At 57.8% G+C, this 21,711-nt stretch overlaps 2 protein-coding genes across 2 annotated transcripts in view; one reads left to right on the top strand and one right to left on the bottom strand.

The window, feature by feature from the left end:
• Positions 1 to 23: 23 nt before the first annotated feature.
• On the top strand, positions 24 to 3,753 carry UROD (uroporphyrinogen decarboxylase). Its single transcript, XM_032192005.1, has 10 exons — positions 24 to 68; positions 1,185 to 1,297; positions 1,384 to 1,463; positions 1,695 to 1,757; positions 1,830 to 2,027; positions 2,256 to 2,417; positions 2,545 to 2,682; positions 2,907 to 3,007; positions 3,290 to 3,356; positions 3,482 to 3,753. The coding sequence occupies exons 1-10, from the start codon at positions 46 to 48 to the stop codon at positions 3,644 to 3,646; spliced, it is 1,110 nt and encodes a 369-aa protein (XP_032047896.1). The 5' UTR covers positions 24 to 45; the 3' UTR covers positions 3,647 to 3,753.
• Positions 3,754 to 5,465: 1,712 nt separating this feature from the next.
• The window catches only part of ZSWIM5 (zinc finger SWIM-type containing 5), an 87,545-nt gene continuing 71,299 nt past the window's right edge, over positions 5,466 to 21,711 (bottom strand). Inside the window, 11 exon segments of the mRNA XM_032192244.1 lie at positions 5,466 to 7,011; positions 7,089 to 7,170; positions 7,494 to 7,657; positions 9,108 to 9,265; positions 10,288 to 10,423; positions 10,844 to 11,104; positions 11,531 to 11,668; positions 12,123 to 12,269; positions 13,972 to 14,148; positions 16,449 to 16,628; positions 21,153 to 21,303. Of these exon segments, the coding sequence (XP_032048135.1) occupies positions 6,149 to 7,011; positions 7,089 to 7,170; positions 7,494 to 7,657; positions 9,108 to 9,265; positions 10,288 to 10,423; positions 10,844 to 11,104; positions 11,531 to 11,668; positions 12,123 to 12,269; positions 13,972 to 14,148; positions 16,449 to 16,628; positions 21,153 to 21,303 (2,457 nt within the window). The 3' untranslated portion in view covers positions 5,466 to 6,148.

The following is a 21,711-nucleotide window of genomic DNA, read 5'->3' as shown; positions in this document are numbered from 1 at the left end:
GGGGTGGGACAGCGCCGAGCGGGGCGGGCCGGGAAGCGGCGCAGGATGGAGGGCGGCGAGAGGCTCGTGTGAGTAGTGGGGACCCGCGGGGCTGACCCTGCCACCGCGATGGGGCGCGGGAGGGGGTCGCCGGTGTGGCCCGGGGGTCTCTTGTGGGGGATACTGGTGCGAGCCCAGTGGGGAACTGGGGACACTGGTGTGTGGTGCTGGGATCCTGCACTGGGGTGGCACTGGGGTGGCGCTGGGGTGGCACTGGGGACACTGGGGTGGCACTGGGAACACTGTTAAGGTGTTGGGTAACCATGCGAATACTGGTGTGGCACTAGGGACACTGGTGTGGCACTGGGGTTACTGGTGTGGCACTGGGGACAGTGCTGTGGCACTGGGGTGATACGAACTTGGGGACACAGGTGTGGCACTGGGGACACTGCTGAGGTGTTGGTTGACCCTGGGGACAGTGCTGTGGCACTGGGGACAAATACTGTGGCACTAGGGGACATCAGTATGGCACTGGGGTGCTATGACCCTGGGGACACTGGTGTGGCACTGGTGTGGGAGGCTGATCCCGCCCTTGCATGGCTCACTGGGGACACTGGAGTGGCCCTGGATCCACATGGAGGTTCTGGGGATCTGTCCCTGTGGCCCCCACCCCTCAGAGCAGTGAGGTCCTGCGGGGTCCCCATCCCACCCCATGTGTGTGCACACCAGGCTGCAGCTCCGGAGCGGTGACACCACTGGAAGGGTACTGGGGACATGTGGTGACCAGCTCTGTGGGCACCTGGAGCTCTGGGGACCCTGCCCCACACCACCATCCCCATGCTGCATGGTGCTGATAGGGGCTGGGGACAGCTGGTGGCAGGGCTGCCTGTCCCCTGGGTCCTGCTGGTCCCAAATCTCCCCAGGCGGGAGCAACTGCTGCCCCTGATAACATAATCTCAAGGACCCGGGGCTGGGCATCGCCTGTCCCCAGGGAGGGCCCCGCTGTCCCCCTCAAAGAGGCCCTGGGAGGTGACAAGGAGGGAGCATTTGTCACCATGGACCCAGCTGGGTGCAAACCCCTACCCTGCGGTCACCGGCCAGGGAGCAGGGACGAGCTGCCAGCCCTGCACCTGCAGCCCTAGGGGCCTGGCGGGGCACCCGGTCCCTGTTTTGGTGCTAACACCCCTCTGCTTTTCCTCCTGCAGCCCCAAAGGCTTCCCCAAGCTGAAGAATGACACGTTCCTGCGTGCGGCGCGCGGCGAGGAGACGGAGCACACCCCGGTGTGGTGCATGCGGCAGGCAGGGCGCTACCTGCCCGGTGAGAGCCGGTGGCGGCGTGAGGGATGGGGGGCGGCGATGGCGGGGTACAGCATGCACCTCGTCACAGCTGCGGGTTCCTTGCAGAGTTTCGGGAGACCCGAGCCGCACAGGATTTCTTTGCCACTTGCCGGAGCCCCAAGCTGTGCTGTGAGCTGACGCTACAGGTGAGCGTCCCCCGGGGAGGCTGTGTGTGTCCCCCATCCCCTCTGGAATGGGGATGGGGAGAAACCTTAGGTCGGGCCCTTACCTCCAGGTGGCCCCAGTAGGTTGTGCAGCCCAAATCTTAGCTCAGGAGTCCTTGGTTATCAGACAGGGACCCCACTGCCCTACGTGTGTGTCCCAGATCTTGTGCCAGCCCCTCACTCATGCTGCCTCTTCCCCTCTGCTGTCTGCAGCCCCTCAGACGATTCCCCCTGGATGCTGCTATCATTTTCTCTGACATCTTGGTGGTGCCCCAGGTGAGAGCCGTGGCTGGTGGCTGGGAACGGGGCTGGGTTTGGGACTGTTATTCCATTCTCCCCCATTCCCAGGCACTGGGCATGGAGGTTGTCATGGTCCCTGGCAAAGGACCCACGTTCCCAGAGCCCCTGAAGGAGGTGGAAGACCTGCTGAAACTGCGGCAGAAGGTGGACGTGACCGCGGAGCTGGGTTACGTCTTCCAGGCCATCACGCTGACGCGGCACAGCCTGGAGGGCAAAGTGCCCCTCATTGGCTTCTCCGGGGCGCCTGTAAGTGAGGAGGCTCTGCAGGGTGGGGTTCCCTGCTCTTCCCTCTGGGGTGACTCTGCTCCTGGCACCCCCAGAGCTGCGGGGAGCCCTCCTACATGTGTAGGGGACATTAAATGCAGCGCTGCTGCTGCTGCTTAGGGGTCTATCTTCAGCACTGACCCCTTTACCAGCCCCTTGCACGTTTTCCATCTTAGTCACCTCCTCACTCCGCTCCTCTCCTTCCTGCAGTGGACGCTGATGTCCTACATGATTGAAGGGGGCGGCTCCACTACGATGTCCAAGGCCAAGAGCTGGCTCTACCGTCACCCCGAAGCCAGCCACCAACTGCTGCGGCTGCTGGCTGATGTTGTCACCGACTACCTGGTGGGGCAGGTGGCTGCTGGAGCGCAGGTACAGCCTGGGGCACAGGGACAGGTCCAGGCAGAGGGGCAGGGACTGTGGACAGGGAGCAGAGAGGGTTTGGGGACCAAGGCACTGCACGGTGCCCGCAGCTCTCCCAGCTCAATGTATTTGCCAGGCGCTCCAACTGTTCGAGTCGCACGCAGGGCACCTGGGCCCAGAGCAGTTCCAGGAGTTCGCCTTGCCGTACATCCGAGACATCGCCCGGGGGGTGAAGAGCAAGCTGAAAGCAGAGGCGCTGCCGCTGGTGCCCATGGTGAGTCACAACAGCCTGAGGTGTCCCTGGTGTGAGAGCACGGCCAGGGGAGGGAGAGGAACCAGCACAAAGGGCTGCACCCATCCCGTGACAACCCCCACAGCAGTCCCAGTGCAGGGACTCAGCTCTAGGAACCTGTCAGCCGTATAGCAGTGCATCTGTCCCTGGCATCCTGCACTCCAGCTGTTGGGGGCTGACCCTTTTACTGCCATCTCCTTCCCCAGATCGTCTTTGCAAAGGACGCACACTACGCCCTGAGCGACCTGGCCCAAGCTGGCTACGAGGTGGTGGGTCTCGACTGGACCATCCGGCCCCAGGAAGCTCGGTAAGAGTCCAGCACAGCACCCGAGTGCCCATGCTGCACCCCAGGGCGGTTACCCTCACCACTTCGCCTGTCCTGGTGCCCTGCTGAATCCCAGGACTGGAAATTTCTGGTTCAGAGAAACCAGAGGTGGGGATAGCCGGGACCTGGTACCACCTGGAGCTCACAGCAGCCAAGAGCTGCACTGAGGGGTCCTGCGTGCCCCATGGTGGGGTCTGCAGGCCCTGTGTGCCCCCTGGTCGCTGCACAACACGTAGCAATTCACCTCCTTCCTTCTTACTGCAGTGCCCAGACAGGGAAAAACATCACCCTGCAAGGGAACCTGGACCCCTGCGCGCTGTACGCACCCAAGGTGAGCTGCAGGCCTCCAGCCTCAGTTTCCCCACTTGTGCCCCCATCTCACGTCCCAGGCTGGATGTGGGACTGACGGGGATGGGGTGCCCTGGGCTGACACGTGGTTTCCCACCGTGTCCGCAGGAGAAGATTGGGGAGCTGGTGAAGAAGATGCTGGAAGGTTTCGGGACCCAACGCTACATTGCCAACCTGGGCCACGGCCTTTACCCCGACATGAACCCCGAGCACGTGGGTGCCTTTGTGGAGGCCGTGCACGCTCATTCCCGCCACATCAACAAGCACAGCTGAGCCCTGGGGCTTTAGGGACAGGACTGCACTGCGGGCACAGCCACCCTGAGCACGGTGTTGTCACGGGGCTCGCTCCGGGCTGGGATGCAGCATTAAACCAGCACCTTTCCGTGGCAGCTGCGTGGCTCTGGCTGGGGGGACGGGGATCTCTGCAGGAGTACGGAGGGCACCTCCTGGCACTAAGGATGCGTTCAGGCCTGCCAGGGAAGGGGTCCCCGAGGCTGGCAGCATCACAGACGAGGAGCTTGGGGCTCACACATGCCACCACTGTCCCAAGCTCAGCTCTGCTCAGGTGAAAACGGGCAGCATGACGCTGATCCAGGGTGTCCCAGAGTGGGTGGGAGACCCAGCAGGAGTCACCTGGAGGGCAGCACCCTCCAGGCACCAGCACCACCAGCACGCTGCTGCAATGGCTGGGACAGCAGCAGACACAGCACAGCCCTAGCACGGCCACCACCCTCCTACAGCCTCTCTGGGACTGTCCCACTGACCCTTCATTCTGCCCAGACCCACATTTCCCCATCTCCTCCGATCCCCGGGGGGTCAATTCTGCTCCCAGGGCCTCAGCAAATCCTGCAGAAAGCACCCCGGGGTGCTGGGGACACCGCACTGCGCCACCACCTCCCACACCGCAGCACGCTCAGTGCACTGCAGGGTGAAGCAAGGCCCAGCTGCCGCTTGCTCCAGCTGGTTCAGTGCCTCACCGCTGCTCTGTGCCCCAAATTGGGGTGCAGGAGCCGGGTGCCACGGGAAGCTGAGATGCCTCGTACCCCGGGGATGTGCCCTCCTTGCATTAGCCAGGCTGCCCGGAGCCCCCTCCAGCTTCGGAAGAACAAAGTGGGTACACGCAGTAACGTTCATCCCTTTTATTATTAAACATCAGATGAAGAGGTCGCACACACACATACACGCACGCACACAAAAAAAAAAAAAAAAAGGAAAAAAAGGAAAAAAGAGAAACAGACTGGTTGAAGAATGCTATTTCGGTGGCGACAGATACCGAGTACAATTGGTTTCCTGGCCGGAGCGCGGACAAAAGTCACTTTCCAAAAATCAAAGTCAAACCAGACAGCAGATAACTAGCCCACATTCTCTAACTACAAGTCACCGTCCAGACTGGCCCCGGCCCCCCCAGCCCTCCCGACCCGTCGGAAATAAATGAAGCAAAACCCAAGAGCCGCCGGCCAGGGGCCAAAGGCTCTGCTGCGGGCTTGGCGCAGCCGGGACGGGGCTGAGCATCCCCGCGGGGTGGGATGGCAGAGGGAATCCAGCCGCCCCTCGGCAGCGTGTGGCTGCCCCGTCCCCGCTCCCTCCCAGGAGAAAGGCACCCCTCGGCGCGCACACACCCACGCACCTCGCACACTCACACGGGCGCCCGCGGGGAGAAGGCAAAAAACCGGGCGCCGTCCAAGGGGGCTCGCGCCGCTCCTGCGCCGTCCTCTGCCCGCGTCCGTGTGCGTCCCAGAAAGCGCTGCCGAGTCCCTTCCTTCACTGTCCTCAAGCGCTGGGCTGCTGCTCCTCCCTCCGTCCATCCGTCTGTCTATCCGTCCATCCATCCATCCGTCCCGGGGCTCCGAGTTGAGCAGACGTTTGCCTCCCCCCGTACCCTTTTCCTCGCTGCCGACAATGCCGTGGAAACCTGAGAATGTTCGTGTGCCTCCTCCTCTTTTTGTCTGTGGTTGTGTTTGTTTTGTTTTGTTTTTTTTGTCTTTAAATAATAGTTATAATAATAATAATAATAATAGCAATAATAAAAATAATCGCCCCAGCCCACGACAATTTCAAGTATCCCCCAAATAAAAGACAGAATTATAAATAATTATAACTTTACAATTTAATAATTGACACATATACTATAGTATTTACAGTATCATAAATGCTTTTTTTTTTTTTGTGTTACTTTTAGTAAGCAATCCCTGAGAACAGTTACTTTAACTTGTTTTATTGAAGTATCTTCACAAATAGAGGAGTTTGCATGTCTCGGGCGGGCGGGAGAAGCGCTCTGCAAAGCCATCGCTTTTGGTGACGCATGAGGTTCTAGTGTTGCGGGTTTCTTTGCTTGCTCTTTTTCTTTTTTTTTTTTTTTTTTTATTCCCCCAACAGAATTTTTAAAGATTTTTGCACTTTGCAACCTTCGGATCCCTCCAGCGACCACTTCCTTCAGGAAAGAGGTATTGGATTTCCAGGTGAGCTTTTGGTATTGGCAAGGGAGGGCAGGGGCTGAGCAAACCATCCTTTTTCCCGTGGTCGCCTTTTGGTTTGTGCCCAAGGAATCTGTGGATCCTCTCAGCGTGTGAAATGGTTAAATCCAGGAAAGAAAATAAAATTAAAAAAAAAGAAGAAGAAGAAGAAAGAAAATTAAAAAAAAAAAAAGAATCAGAAGAACAGAACAGAGCAGCCTCTGCCGATGGGGGGAAGGTCTTCTCCGCTCTCCTTCCTTCTTCTCTCCCGAGTCCCCGTGCCACGGCCGGACCCTGCCGTGAGAGTGGCGGCAGCCGGGGCTCACCCAAACCGTTCCCGCACCAGCAGCATCAGTTTTTTCTTGCCTTTGTAGATTTGTTTGAGATTGTCAATGAACTGGGCGAACTGTATGTGCCCGTCCTGCGCCAGGAGGAAGGTCTCCCTGGCCTTGCTGAGGAACTCGATGAACTCCCCGTAGTGCCGCGGGCTGATGTGGGTGAGCCGGGAGTGGGTGGTGTTGATGTACGCGCTTATCGTGGCGTCCAGCAGCTGCCGCAGGGGGGCTTTGTCGGTGGACATCAGCTTCCCCGAGTTCCTGCGGCCGGGGATGCCGGCCAGGCCTGGGGCCGTCATGGTGCAGCGGCGGAGGATGTCCGACAGCACCGTGGCGCAGTGCACGCTCTTCACCACCAGCGGGATGATGGCCGCCAGCTCGTTTTTGCCCAGGGAGTGGCTCAAGGCGCAGGCCCAGAGCACGTCGTTGATGGCCGGGTGAGTGTCCTGGTTGTAGGCCAGGTTGAGATGCGTCATGGCCAGCGAGGCCAGCTTGAAGGCCCGCAGCGGGTAGCCCCGGTGCTCCATGTAGCGGGCGATGGTGAAGAGCTGGGTGTAGGTCATGCCGGTGGAGGCGGCGTCGATGACGATCTGGTAGGCGGTCTCGAAGGCGATGTGGTCCTTCTCGCAGAGGGTGAGGGCGGACAGGGCGCAGTTCTGCGGGTCCTTCATGGCGCACTGCAGGGCCAGGGTGCGGGCGCAGCTGGCCAGCTCCTCCCGCTGCGGGTAGTCCAGGCTGAGGCGCAGGATGGTGTTGTGGGACATCACCGTGGCCGCCACGATGCTGGTGGCTTCCGTGGGGGTGAACAGCGAGTACCAGCTCTGCAGGATGCTCACCAGGGCCCGCACCCCTGCAAGAGACGTGAAGGTCAGGGAAGAGCCGGGAGAGCTTGAAACCCAAGCCTAGGGTCTCGCTCTAGGCACTCACCCACTTCCGTCGCGCACGTCACCAGCCACCTCACCATCTCCCGCCGCCGCCAGTTGAGGGTGGACAGGGTCATGCGCATCACCTGCAAGGGAAATGTGGGGCAATCAGCTATTTTATGGGGCTCCACCGAGACCACCAACACCACAGTGCTCCCCAAATTCCCCACGCTCACTTATCAGCTCCCCATGAAGTTCTCAGGGGCTGCCTAATCCAAAATCTCCTCTAAACCACTGCAGGGGCCTGGTGGGGCTGAGCTTACCCACTCCAGGCCACATGATGATGAATTTACCCCTTCCACGTGAGTCCTATGTGCCATGGGGGACCATCTACTTGGCAGAAGACCAGGGCTGGTCCCACCTTTAGAGGGGCAGAATTGCCACCGCCATCCCCCGCGTTATCCCGTACCTGGAGCCCCAGCTCCAGCGCCACGTTGAGGAGTGTCGTGTCCGAGTTGCTGTCGGCTGGTGTGGCAATCTTGAACGCGTCCTGGGCCAGCTTGAAGATCAAGGAGGAGGAGTGGATGTTCTTCTGAATGGCCTCCAGCACCGTGCGCAGGCGCAGCATGTCCCCTGAGCGCAGGTAAAGGCTGGTCAGGCAGCTGAGCCTCCTCCCACGCTTCCCCCAGCCCCATCTCCTGCCTGCACCGGGTGGTGAACCAGCCCCTTCAGCATGGCCAGCCCCTCTAGACGTGCACACGAAGGGATGCTGATCAGGCCCTGAGGTACAACAGCACATGGGGTGTCTTCCCCACCGCAATACTGCACTGCAAACCACCTTCCTGCTCCCTGGGCAGCCACACTCACTCACCCCCAAACCTGTCCCCATATCTCAGAGCCTTGCAGGGGACATCAGCACCTCCTACCAGCCCCTGTGGGACACAGGGTGGGGAGAGGGACCTTTGGTGTGGGCACAGAGCAGATGCTGCCACGTCACATCAGCCCCTCTGCCTTGCTCCAGGCTCATGTTTCTACTCCCATAGTCACCAGCTGAGCAGATGAGCCTCGAGCAAAGAAAATAATAAGAAAAAAAAAAACGCACAGCAATGTGAAAACCCTGGAGCTGCACCTGGGCACACACAGACATCTCAGATGACTAATAGCTAAATATATCGCCTGCCACCCACAGCAGCCGCTTGCACCGCCACCAAAATCCAAACCTCCCTAAAACGGCTAGCGGGGGTGTGGGTGAGAAATGCTGCGAGGACACAGGATCGCATTGGGACATGCTGCAGCCGGGGAACACCCAGGGAAAGGCACGGGGGGAGCAGCAGATGCAATCCGCCAGCCCTACAACCCCAGCATAAAACCCTCATCCTCACGAGGGGCTACAAAACTCAGCCACTTCCATCCAGGAAACAAATCTCCATCAGGTCCCCGCGAGGGGGGAGCATGGCAGCAGCCCTGGACAAGCAAGAGAGGTGAAGGAGGCTGCAGGGACAGCGAGGCTGGAGCTCTCTGATGGCACAGCCACCACCACCTTCCTGGCCAGGGGTTTGCTGCCCTGAAGTGGTGGGGTTGGCATCTGGACAAATGGAAGTTTGGTGAAAATCTTGGGCTCGCCTCATCACTGTGGGTCAGGGGATGCTCCCTGCTACAGGGCAGGCATGGTCCAGTGTCACCCAGGGGCTTGGGGTGACGTCCTGGGGTTCCCCGAGCTCTGGTCACTATCCCCAGAGGTATGCCCACACCTCCTGGGGGACCTCTTGTCCAGCTGAGGTTGAAGACGCCCCATGCTTGAGAGAAGGGAAACAGAAGCTCCCAATTTTCTCCAGGTAAATACTTTCAGTGCAGCTACATCTCATCACCCACATCCTAGAGGACCAAGCACCACGAGGACAGGGTTCCCATTTCTGGACGGGCTGATGAGTGCTCCCCATCCCAGCTCTCCCAGGTCCCCTTCCCATCACTCCCACGACATCGCTCCCCGTTCCTTGAGCTCCCCAGCCCTTGGGATTCTCTGGCTCCCCTTGACCTCCCCCATCTCCCCCGTGTCCAGAGGCACAGCGTGGCCAGCACCAACCTTTGGCCGCCGTGAGCATGGTGGAGGCCAGCTCGCACTGCTGCGACTCCAGGTGCCCCAGGGTGAACCAGCGCGGGTACCTGCTGGGGACCACCGACACCAGGTGGTGCGGGTGGCTCACGTCGCCGGACGGTGCCGTGGTCTCCAGCACGGGCAACCTGAAGGGCAAACGGGAGGAGGCAACGTCAGAGCCACCCTGGCTCCCGTCCCGCTCCCGAGGTGGCGGTGGGGCGAGGAGGGGGCTGCATCCAGGCGGCCGCCCCCCCACGCTGCCTTTGAAAGCCTCCTGCTGCTGCGCACGTGCGGGGGTTCGCGGGCTGTGTGCGCAGCACATGGGCACGGGGATCAATCTCTCAGCCCCACTTGAAAGGAAGGGAATGATCCGTGAAGTGATTTATAAACTTGTAAGGAAAAACACGAGCCTCGGGGAAAAATAAATAAATAAATAAATAAATAACGAGAAAGCCCGCCCTCCTCTCCGCGCCTTTCATGTCAAAGCGCCCGGCAGAACTCCTGGCTTTATCATCTGGTTCTTCTTAAAATGCCCGGCTGTGATCAGAAGCAGCAGCACATTTCCCCAGGGCCTCTGCAGCGGGTTTTGGTTACCTGCCCGCATGGTGATACTGCAAAACCTGAAACGCTCAGCAAACCCAGGGAAGGGGAGCAGGAGCCTCGCTTCACCCGCCATGGTGACAAAAATCACGTCAGCCCTTCCACACCTCCACTTCCTGACGTGAGTCAGTGCTGGTGTTGCTGACTCCATGCCCAGCCAGGGCTTGCAAGAAGGAAACTGTCCCCCTGGACACAGAGAGCATCAGACTTCTCTGCTTTCCCTGCTCGCAGGCTTGGGGCACCCCCTGGGAGAGGTCTGGCTGTCCTCCTGAGCAGCTCCTGCCAGGGATTTCAGAATTTTCCCTGGCACATCCTGGAGCAAATCATCCCCCTGTCTGTGCTGGAGCCTGCCAGCGGGTAACAGCCTTCCCTGAGGGCACGGAGGGCTGCAGGGTGCCTGGGGAGAAAGCTGCTACAAGGGGCTGGGCAACAGCAGTGCGAGGCTGGATGGTGACCCACAGACATCACCAGACCCACACAAATCCCTACAGCTAGGGCTTGAACACCAGGAATCACCCAAATAACAGGGGAACTGGGGGGGCAGGAACAGAACAAAACGTGCACCAACCTCATGGCCCGCAAAGCCAGCTTGTATGCCAGGTCCGCGTCGTGGGGCAGCAGGGCAGAGAACAGGTATTTGGCAAAGGTGTGCATGGGGACGCTCTCGCGGTGGATCACTTCTCCCAGGCCACTGAAGGGACCACCTAGGTGCAAGCAGAACCCATCAGCCATCGCTGTGGTATCTGTGGCTGGGGTTTGTGCCACCCCAAAGCTTTAGGCGTCTGCTCAACAGCTCCCTGGTGCATTAGTCGGGGCAAACGGCTGCTCAAACCTTTCTTAAAAACCATTTCAATTACAGAATGCCTCAGAAACGGAGGTGATATGGTTCTCCATAAAGCCTTTATATGGTTCTCCATAAAGCCTTTGAGGCGGTTTCACCCTGGGGAGCTCAGCAAACCCTTGCTTTGCCTGATCAGGGCTCTGCGTTGGAGCAGCCAGCCTGCAGACTCAGCTCCACGCGCCAGGAAGAAGCCAGGAGCGGGTCAGAGAGGAATAAACCTTGGAAGGGGCACCCTTGGGAGATGTCATCACATCTGAACCTGAGCCGTGCGCCAAGCCCCCACCTTCCAGCAGCAGGATGCACTGCTTCCGAAGGGTCTGCACCAGCACCGGGTCCAGCTCCAGGTCCTGCAGCCGGGCGATGATCTGCTCCTCGTTGCGGCACACCTTGTCCTGGGCGTAGAGGCCTTCGGGCATCACCCTCTGCTGGCCCATGCCCATCAGGGCCACCTCTAAGGCCAGGGACAGGTAGGACTCGCCGCTGTCCTGGCTGCCGGTTGCGACGGGCACGTGTTGGTAGACTGGGGGTTTGGAGTCCCCGGTGTCTGGGAGAAGGGGGAGAGAAGCAGCAGGGTTAGGGGAGTCTCCCTAGGTGGGGGAACAGCAGCAGAGGGAACAACTCTCCAATTCAGAAGCGAGACCCAATGCTTCCCTTTGGTAACACAGGGATGATGGATAAAAGCTCCCTGTGGGAGATATGGGGCTTCACCCCCCTTCTTGTTCTCAGACACAGGAGACCTGAGACATGTGCAACAGGACCACAGCTGCCACCAGAGCCTTCCCACGGGCTGGCACTCCCTGGCCTGGCTCTGTTTGCAGCTTTCCTGCTCTGCTGCAAACCCCAGGGCTGGAGACAGGGGAGGTTTGAAGCCCAGGAGTGCTGAGACTGGGCTTCAAACCACCCTGGGGCTGCCGCTTGGGCTTGGCTCAGCTGGAGTTGGCTGGCAGAGAGCAAGGGGAGCACCCGATACCTGAGATTTCAAGGCAATTTTCCTCTTCTAATCTACAAGCTTCGGTCAGGGTGAGAAAGAGGCAGCCGATGGGGTTCAGAGGGTGGCCGACCCAGCCCTCCAGGTTGGTGATGGTTGTTGCTCCTCGTTGCAGCAGCTCTGCAAAATATGGAGGGAAAAAAAAAAAAAAGTGAGGAATTTAAAGATGAGTTCTGCACCCAGAGAGGACTCCAAGACCAGAGGCCTCTTCTTATCCCATGGGACACAGGGACCTCCAGGGAGCAGGGGCTGTGGGAAGTTTGCAAGAGCCACAAAGCTCAGAGCAGCCACCACACAGGCTGCCACAGACAACAGGGGGAGCAGGCACCCAACAAAAAAAAGGTGTCCTTAAGGTTGTATGCATGAGGTGCAGCAGCTCATCTTCAGTTCCAGGAGGACATGAGTGGCCATAAAGCCAGACCTGCAGCTTACAGAGTCATTTGGGATGAGTCTGTAATGGGAAGGCTCATTTGCCCTGGATGGGGCAGCAGCGCTCTGTGAGAAAGTCTCCTTTACCACTGGGACACCCCAACCAGACTCGGTGAGACCCTTCTCCAGCACCTCAGCTCCTTACCTTTCTTCTGATGCTTATATATTTCCAGCTGCCTCTGCTGCTGCAGTCGCAGGGTGTTGATGATGGCAACAGTCAGCCGCAGAGCTTCCCGGGGGTAGCCGTGGGAGCGCAGGGCGTCCACCCGAGCGCAGGCTGTCGGGACGTGCTCTGCAAGGCAAGGCCATACACATCGGGTGGCTGAGCACAGGCATTCGGGGGTGTTATTGAGGTGGGGAGAGAATCTGGCAGCAGCAGGCTTCAGGGCATCCTCTTCTCATCTTCCCCACTCCCCAGCTCGCTGTGTTGAAGTCCTGCCTTTCTCCTTGCTCCTGGCAGGGCTGCCCACGGGGAATGCTCACGGCACTGTCACCACGGCCAGCTGGCAGCAGCCATTTCAGTTCCTAAATCCTGACTTCCACCAACCTTACCTAGTGGAAGTGTTTCCAACGCGCCACTGCTGCAGTATGACAGCTCCAAATACAACCCTGCCTCTCCTTTCTCCTAAAGCCTGCATGTTTTAGGGCAATTTCTTTCACTGCTGCTCACCCAAACGCTTCTTATCATCTCCTGAAACAATTCTCTCAGCTCTCACTACACAGGAGACACATGGGAGGAGGCAGCGAGCACTCAGCTCTGCGCTGGGGGCACTGGCAGATTTTGGCTGACATTTGAACTGCCTCCTTGATGAGTGCATGGAGCGCTCTCTGCAGAGACCCTGTCTCTTCTGCAGCTCTCCTGCCTGGTGTTTTATTATTAGGAACAGTTGCATGAACCCCCCGCAAGACTCACAGTTGCTTAGAAATTCATCTGCTCCTGCTGCTCGCTGCTCACCTGAAATCACAAGCAACTGTGGAGAGGATTATGACTGAGTGAGAAATTAGCAGGAGCAGATGACATGCCATGCTGCATAACAAGCAGCGAAAATCCCATTTTCTTGCAAAATGTCCTACCAAGGGGGAAAAAAAAAAAAAAGGCAAACACAGAAGATCTGAAGTTTTAGCAGAGGGATCGTTCTATTCCTGGAAGAGATCAGAGAGCTCTGGAAACGCAGACAGCCACCTCCACAAATGGGGTTTCCATGTCCCAGAGGTCACCAGAAAGGAACAGGAGGAAGGTTTAAGAACAAACACGTCTACAAAAGAGCTTCTTGTTGCTCCCTCTATTCATTTGCTAAGTGGATGAAATATTCAGCTGCGAGCTGCTGCAAGCTGCTGACAAATCATGCTCCTCTCCCAGCACAGGGTCCCTGAAGGGGTGCCAAGAAAGCCAAAGCGCAAAACCCAAAATCAAGGCAACTGCACCAGAAAAACCAGGCGCACAAACCAGCTTGGCCCTAGGGCTCACCAGAGCCCAGGCTGTACCCGGGGAAGGGGAGCTGTGGCCATCGTGTCCCTGCTAGATTTACCGAGTCCCAGGAGGCACCAGCGCCACACCACCAGCTACAGCTGCTTGGGGAGAAGACCTGCTGCTGTGGAAAATCCTTCCCAGAGGAGAAATGCCCTCTCCTGCTTCATCTAAGACAGCACAGGTCAGGGTCTGACCGTCAGTATCTGTATATTCACCTCCCTTGCTGTGGGGATGAGGCAGCCACGCTCCCAGCAGCAGGGGGCTTGCTCGGTGCCAGCCTGACAAACCCATTTTGGGGTCAGTCTGAGCCACCAGGAACCCCCCAGGCCCTGTCTCACCCCCTCTCCTCCTGGGACACATGGCTGTTGAGGGTTTGCAGTTTAGGACGTGGAATTTTTTTCACGTTAGGATGTTGAAGCTTGAACAGATGCGTGGTAACAAAGCTTCTTTGATGCCTCAGGTGGGTCTCCATGAGCACCCTACCCGCCCTGGCCAGCCGAGGGCTGCGGTTTTGGATGCTTACCGAGCCACAGGGGCTGCCCCTGGGAGTTGAAGAGGAGGCTCTCGCCCTCCCGCTGGTAGGACGGGGACACGTAGAAGTCGCTGCTAATGATGCGCTGCAGGTGGCTGTCCTGCCAGTGCAGGTCACAGCCCTCGATGGCCCGGGTGAACACAGTTCGGCGGGGCCTGGCCAGCGAGTCTGCGAAGAGAAAAAAAAAAACCATCAGCAGGAGGGCTGGGAAGAAGGGGGGCATCATTTTAAACCCCACTGCTTGGCTGCAGCAACTGCCTGTGCTCCTGCTCACAGCTGCTCTGCAACTGAAATGACATTTTCAAAGGTATTGAATGCTAGCGTGCAACCCAAAACAACACGGCTCGTTATGTATTAATGCATTAATGAGGCTCGCGGTGTATTAATGGCAGAAAAAAACAGAGCAGCCTGCTTGCTAGGCTCACGCCCATCCCCGTGGTCCTTCTCCCTCCCTACACGGGGTGTTTGCCCACAAAACAGGGCTGATGATTGCAACAAATCCGACTGCTGCTTATTGCTCTCTGATGAATCTAGAACTGCCTCTCTGGCTCATCCAGGCTGAAATTTCCGAGAGGCTTTTGTTTTGTGCAGACAGTGCTGCTGGGCAGCAGGTAACTGCTCGCCTCCCGTCTGGGACCTGCGGGGCGAGGAGGAGAATTTCAGCCCGGCCACAACAGGCAGGCAGCGTCGGGAGGAGGAGGAGGGCCGCCTGCAGCCCCCCTGCTATCGCCCCGGCCACGCTGGAAGCAGGAGGGCAAAAAGCAGGTTGCAAAACAGGGAGCCCCCAACACGGCGCAGCGCTGGTCCTGCGATCTGCAAACCGGCTGAGCTCAACGCCTTCGGGAGGGGAAAACAAAGGGCTGTGCTCAGGGCTGAGCCGCCAGGCTGGGTAAACACGCTCTGGAAACGATGGCAACAAGCAATTAGCCCGAGCGCTGCAGGCACCCCGAGGTGGCTAGAAATTAAACAGGTGTTCGTGCGTACGGAACCAAGCCCTCGCCCGCCGGCAGGTTTATTTCAACGGGAAGGATTTGGGGAGCCAGCCCTTATCCCTCACTAACAAAGGAGGCTGGCGAGGTGTTTGCATACCCACCACCAGCAGCCCTAGGACACCTCCGGGCTCTGCTTTCTGCCTGCTCGGGGTGCTCGGCGAGCTGCGATGCCCTCGGCACAGGCAGAGCGAGGCGCTTTGGGAGCAGCCCGCGTGTGTCTGACAGCGTGACCTGCCCCAAATACCGAGCGAGTCCCCGGCAGCGGGGCCGGGAACACCAGGGAGTCCCGGCCACGAGGGACCTGGAGCGGGGCCAGGTGTAAACCAAGCTGCTCCCGACGGGCGATGTGCACGTGGGATGGGACGAGGCAGCGCAGCGAGCTGCTGGTGGCACCGGGGCAGTTGGCTCCACAGAATGCACCAAGGGCCAGTTAGGGTGCAGCAGATGGAGGCACTGCAAGAGCAGTGGGTTTCAATCCATGGCTATCTCAGGAAAGTGCTTAAACGTGAAGTCTTTTGCAAAGCAAAAATTGCTTCGTCTTTTTTTTTCATTTTAGCACTAAAGAATAACCTCACAACTAAGCTGTGCTGGGTATGCTCCGCACCTGAACGGCATTTAACAGCCCTGGCTTGTTGCTTCTCCGCTGCAGTCTGCACCCAAGACCTGCAGGTGAGACTCAGGAGCCAGGGAAGGGGCTCTGCTCCACCTCCAGCTCCCCACCTTCACATCTCAGGGCTTCAGGGCTCAGCTCTGCACCAATTCAGGCAGCATCGGTTTTCTATAAAACTTCTGCATGCCTGTTCATATAGGTGCAAATTTCCCCACAGTCAACTGGCTTAAAAGGGGCCTTTGGAAGTGATTTTATGCTCAAAACACACGTAACTTCCCCACAGCTGCAGCCCATAACCAAACATTTTCAGGCATCTAAAATCAGTGTCCATAAACAGAACCCTTTTGGTTTTCTCCATCTCCCAGAGACATCACCCATGGGATGAGAGCAGAAAAACATGGGAAACCAACTCACTGGGTGCTGACACCCTCACAGCCAGCAGCGCCGGGGGCCCCCTGTGTTTCCCCAAGCTCTGCATCAGAACGGGGGTCCCACCTGGCAGCCCTGGGGGCCCCCAAAGCTCCACGCTGCGCTTGGGGCTCGCTCTGCAGGGTTTGGTTTGAGGGGGATCTTTAAAAGCGCTCAGCACGGTGTGGCTCAGCTCCCTGCACAGCCCCGGGTAAGCTTCCCATTGACGTCAGCGGGAGCAGCTCGGAGCCAGGGCTCAGCGTCCACTGCAGCCCCGTGCCAGGACCCAGCGAGGTGCTGATTTTCGTCTGCCTGACCGAGGTGCTGAGCACGAGCTGCCTTCCTTTCCCCTCGAACCAAAGAACGTGTCGTTTTTGGAAACACGCTTTTTTTTGGTGAATTTTCACAGCAGCCCGTGGCCACGGGCCTGATTCCCTTTCCCCCAACCTTGACCTCACCTTGGTTGTGGCTGGAGCTCTGCGTGAGCGCGTTGGTGATGTTGGGAAGCTCGTTGCCGTAATTGCCATCTTCCAGGGGACACACGTCCATCTCGCCCCACTTCCGCAGCTGCCGGAGCCAGCAGGATTTCTCCTCCAGCTTGCAGTGGGGGTTCAGCACGACGCACACCCACAGCGCCCCTAAACAAAGCCGAGAGATAAAGGACGTGCCAAGCCGGACCCGTGCGGCAGAGCTCCCCGGCACCACCCGGCCTCTGCCTTTCCGCCGCCACGCTCGTCATGAAAGCCTGCAACATTTCCATCGGCGTCCGTAAACTCATTTCAGCATAATGCACAGACCCAGGAGGGGGATTTAGCCAGCTTTTAAATAAAAGTAAAACTCCTCTGTAATGAAGCTAAATTATAATCTCATGAGATGGGGGACAGTGGGGAGGAGGGAAGAAGAGACCGGCTGTATATGAATTTGTGAGTGCTTCTGTCTGCCAGGACAAATCTAGTGTTTGAACTACACATCAAAGCATGCTTAAAAACATCCTGGCAAGCTGCAGAGTCTGTATCTCTAAAGACTAACCTGATTTTGATCCTACCCACGTTCCCAGCGCTTTAAAGCCCGCTCAGAATGCTATTTCATCTGCCATTGTTCTTCAGGCCATTTGCATTCAACTATTTAAAAAGGAGATTTAGTGTATTTTCTTCCTTTCTTCTTTTTTTCCTCCTCTTCTTTTTTTTAAATCCCCAGTAGCCCCCAGACTGCAGCAGAGGAACCCGGAGCTCGGCTTGATGTCTCGCAGCGAGAGCCCTCCCAGGCGCACGCCCTGCGCATCCCGCAGGCAGGGGTGCCCCTCAGCTCCAGGACCACCGCGGCACCACTGAGCTCAGCCGTGACTCCCAGACGCTGCCCTGCCCTTCCCTCTCCTCAAAGCAGAGCTTTGGTGGTGTTTTGGGGGCGTGTTGGAAAATGAGCAGCATCTCGGAGGCCTCCTGCCAGCAGAGCCACAAGCTGGGATGCAGGGAAGGAGCTGGCAGCAGCTGAAGGCTGTACATTAAGCTGCACGTGGGGCCGAAGCGTCGGGGCTGAAGGGCAGCTGTTGGTTGTACATGGAAAAAAAAGACATTATCTTTTGGCTAACGCCAGCACCCTGGGCAGCAAGAGCAGGGAACACAACGAGAGGTGACAACAACTCCATCCCCTACCTCCCCATCACCCCCAGACCCCAAACACCCCCAAGCTCACGAACGAATTTCACCCCACAAAAATCTCCGCCGATTTTGGCTTTCACCTCCAACAGCGGAGAGCACAGCTCCGCCTGCCTCCCCCTGCCCGTGCCGCAGGCTGCAGCCTTAAATTGCCACCGGGGATTCCTCGGGCTCAGTTTTCAGCCCAGGGTGGCCACGGGCGCACGCGGCGGTGACGAGGCTCCGTGCCCCCGCTCCGCCGTGGCCAAGAACGTGATGAGCCCGCTGGATTGTTGGCTCCTGCAGCTCCACGAAGATGTGATCCTAGGGATCCTCATGACTTCGCGGGCTATTTTTGGGAAACCCTCAGAGGCGCCCTTTGACTGCCAAAATACCTTGCCCCTGGGTTCCCCTGTAGCAGGGAAGATCGGGTGGGGAGGTGAGGACAGGGAGGGGAGGGGGATTCGCGTCTGCCTAGATGTGAAGAGTTGTCTGGGGAAGGGAAAAGTTGGGTTTTCTGAGCCCTTTGGCCAAGTGACATCAGCTGACAACATGGCTGACTCCTGTCCCGAGCCGATACGCCGCGCTGGGTCAGACTTTGTGTCTGCTCACACGCTGCAGAAACCTTCATCTGAACTTTCCGACAGCAGAAGGTTAAGTGGGGAACAAAACGGCAGATCACGATTAAGCTAAGCCTCTGAACAAAAATGCTTTTTGATTACAGGGCCGGGTGGAGGAGGGGGGGGTCACAAGAGCCTTCCCACCCCGGCGTCCCCAGCTCCGGCCCCAGGGAGGGCAGGCACTCAGATCCTGCGCTGAAGTTTCCAAACCATCAAAGAAATTCTCCCGTTTCCCACAGGGTCGCTCCCCAGCTTAATCTGCTGAAATTCCCCACTGTAAACAAGTGGCCGAGATAAATAAACCCGTCTCCAGGCAGATTAAGGTCAGGCTGCACTTCAGCTGTTTTTTTTTTTCGTCTATTTTTTGTAATTAGGCTTTAATCGTAAGTACTAATGCGCCGGGGCAAATACTCCCACGCCACGCAGCTCCCTCCCCAGCAGGTCTTTCCCTTGGCTCCCCAGCAGACGGGGCAGTAGATGTTCAGTTGGCAGCAGACACACACATGCAAATGATGCTTTTTTTTTTTTTTTTTTTTAAACTCCAAAATCCTGCAAAATCCTTTACATTTTACCCAGTATAAATCCGCAATCTTCTTTAAGGCTGATCTTCTTCCAATCCCACGCAAGTCGGTGATGCAGTCTTTGTTAAAATCGACAATTAATTATTAAACGCTTGCCCAAAATAACATCCGGGGCTGGCTACAGCAGCTGCCAGGGGGGCTCTTTCCCCTCCTGCCCCTCTCCATTTGGCAACGCTCAGCAGTGCTGGTGCAGGGCAGCTTTGGCACCCCCAAAACAGAGCTGCTCACTTCTCCCCAGGCGTGACGCCGGGCGAGCTGCTCCCTCTGACGTGTGCTGGCCAGCAGCACGTCTCACCTGCTGTCACAACAACCCTGCCTCATCATGGCCCTGATGTTCCCCGGCCACCGTGCCATCTGCTGATGGGGACGTGCTGTTGCTTCCTCCTGCTTTGCTGACCAAAAAAATGAAGTGCACCGACCCGGTCCTTGCAAGGTTAGGCCAGGACCCGAACCTGACCATTTACCCTTCGGGTGTGCTGGGAAGAGAGGGAGGGCTCTGGGCTTCGCTGTCTGGTTTGAAGGCAGACCAAATCATCCGTAGCTCTGGGCAAACTGCTGCTCTCCAGGCCTGCCTAGACACCCATCCAGCCACATTTCGCAGATGTGTTTGCTTTCTTCCATGTGGAAATTCTGGCGTGGTGGATTTGGCCACCTCTCCGGGATTCTTGCACATCCAACCCTTCCAAATCCTGGAAATATCTTTTTGGCAGGCGAGCAGGGATCGGCTCTGCAGAGCCCGCGTGCTTATTTCCATCCAGGGAACCGCAGGCAGGAGCAAGGCATCCCGTCCTGCCTGGCCGTGCTCACGGCTGCCCCTGGGTTTGTTTGGCACCTGGGCTGTGCTCCTGGATGAGTTCCTGCCATGCTGCCCTGAGACAGCTCCATGGGGGGCTTCTGCCCCCAGCCCACTGCACAGACAGACTGTGTCGAGGACGTTTTGCAAGCAGCCTGGCAGCCGACTGCCAGTTATCGAGCATTTTGCAGACAAGACCACTTAGGGCGGTGTGATTTCGTGGAGGGGGTCCTCGAGGTGGTCAGAAACCAGCCATTCACCGCGCTGCCGCTCCAGATGCTGATGGCATGGGGAATTAAATTGGGCAACTTCACAAATTCCTGCCCCAAGACCTGCTCCAGTGGCTCGGACCACAGATCCTCCTACCTGGTATCCCGTCTCCCATGGCAGGGACAGGCACTTAAGGGAAGCTGTAAGAGCAGGGCAAATGTGGAGAGATACTTCACCGGGAAAGCCGTCCACCCTCCCACAATCTGTGATTCAAGGACTTCTTGAAAGAGAAGTGGCACCTGTGCTCAGCAGCCCATTTCTCCCCCTCTTTCTAAGTGATTTTCATCCTCCTTCACGCTTTCAGCCTCAGAGGGTCCCATGGCAGGGAGTTCACAGTGCAGTTTGGTAGGAACACCTTTAGTTTGCCCTCTGCTCACCTCCTGGCAACTTCACGAGCCATTGCTGATTTTACAAGTGTATTACACCTTCCCCAAGCCTCTCCTCCACACCAAAGCCCGTGCAGCCACAGCTCTTCCCCATACAGATGGGGCTCCAGATCTTGGACCATCCAACCTCATCCTTCTTCTAGCTCTACAACGTCCCTTTGGTCCCAGGCCATGAGCCCCTGCCTTTCCACAGCATCTCTCCTGCTACCAGGCTGCAGAACAGCTCAGACTCATGGTGAAACCATGGCACAAACCAAACTACTCACCCATGATCCCAGATGTCCAGGAGAGCTGGGTAAACTCTACCACACAACCAGCCCCGCTGGGCTCACGTCATCTAAATGCTTTATTCTAATGATATTACGGTGTCAGCCAGCTGAGCTAGTGCCTAAGGTGCTTACCTAGAATTACCCAGAGTTGTATTTCTATTAAAGCCGGGCTCTGAAGTGCCCATCCTTCACCTCTCACCCTGGAAACCTGCACCAGCGCTGGCAGAAACTTGTTAGATGGGACAAGACTTATGCAGCTGCCTTTCCACCTTCCACAGCTGGACTAATCCAGCCCCCAGGATGGCCTCACCAAGGCTTTGGGGCAGCACACCAAACACAGACACTGGACAGACAGAAGCCTCATTCCCCCAAAATACAGTCCCCAAAAAACCTGAGCAGCAGGCAGACAGACCAGACAGAGGCCTCATCCCTTCCTCCCTCCTAGGCATAGCAGGGCACAGAGCAAACTTCTGGCACCTGTCAGAGTCTCTGCCCACAGGTTGGCTGAGGATGCGGGGTGAGCTCTGGTAGAGCCCCAAAAGCCCACAGGACGAGGTCTGATGTCCCAGCAGCCCAGGCCACCCCGCTGGTGCTCATGGTGACCCTTACCCAGCTCGTCCCAGAGCTGCCGGCACTTCTCCGTTATGCCCGTTCCCTGCTGCCTCCAGAGGGAGAGCCGAGGGTCGGCCATGAACTGCTCCGTGATCAGCGTCAGCATCCTGGCCCCGTTGGAGTCCCTCATGCGCAGCATCTCCCGGACCTGGGAAGGGCAGAGAGGAGGTTTTTGTGAGACAAACTGTGGTCCCCCAGATGTGTTTAAGACCTGGATGCCAATCGCTGTCTCCCTCCCAGTCTGGGTGTCCAGACTACACGTTACGATGCTGCGACCTGGCTGGTTTGAGTCCAGCTGAGCAAAGAGGACCAAGCAATAAGGAACCCGAAAACAAAGTCCTAATGCAAAGAAAGAGTAGAACCCATAGGCTGGTGCCACCTCTCCATGGTCTTGGTAGGGTCTGCAAGTGGCCAGGTTGGATTTCCTTCTGCAGAGCCAATGGGGAGATGGGGGAAAAGCCCCAATTCACGCAGGATCCACTGCGTGGGAGGCAGGGACCTGCCTGGAGAGAGGTTGGGACAACCCAAGGCTGACCCAAAGCCTGGATTACAACCG

The sequence above is a fragment of the Aythya fuligula genome, chromosome 8 (assembly GCF_009819795.1).
Source record: "Aythya fuligula isolate bAytFul2 chromosome 8, bAytFul2.pri, whole genome shotgun sequence".
Taxonomy (NCBI): Eukaryota; Metazoa; Chordata; class Aves; order Anseriformes; family Anatidae; genus Aythya; species Aythya fuligula.
Note: the sequence above shows the minus strand (reverse complement) of the source record. Positions and strands in the feature narration are given on the sequence as shown.

Excerpts from the sequence above, each read along its gene's own strand:
- UROD (XM_032192005.1), top strand. The coding sequence starts at position 46 with ATGGAGGGCGGCGAGAGGCTCGT. Across the intron at positions 3,008-3,289 it reads ATCCGGCCCCAGGAAGCTCG|TGCCCAGACAGGGAAAAACA; the intron begins GTAAGAGTCCAG and ends TTCTTACTGCAG. Across the intron at positions 3,357-3,481 it reads GCGCGCTGTACGCACCCAAG|GAGAAGATTGGGGAGCTGGT; the intron begins GTGAGCTGCAGG and ends CCGTGTCCGCAG.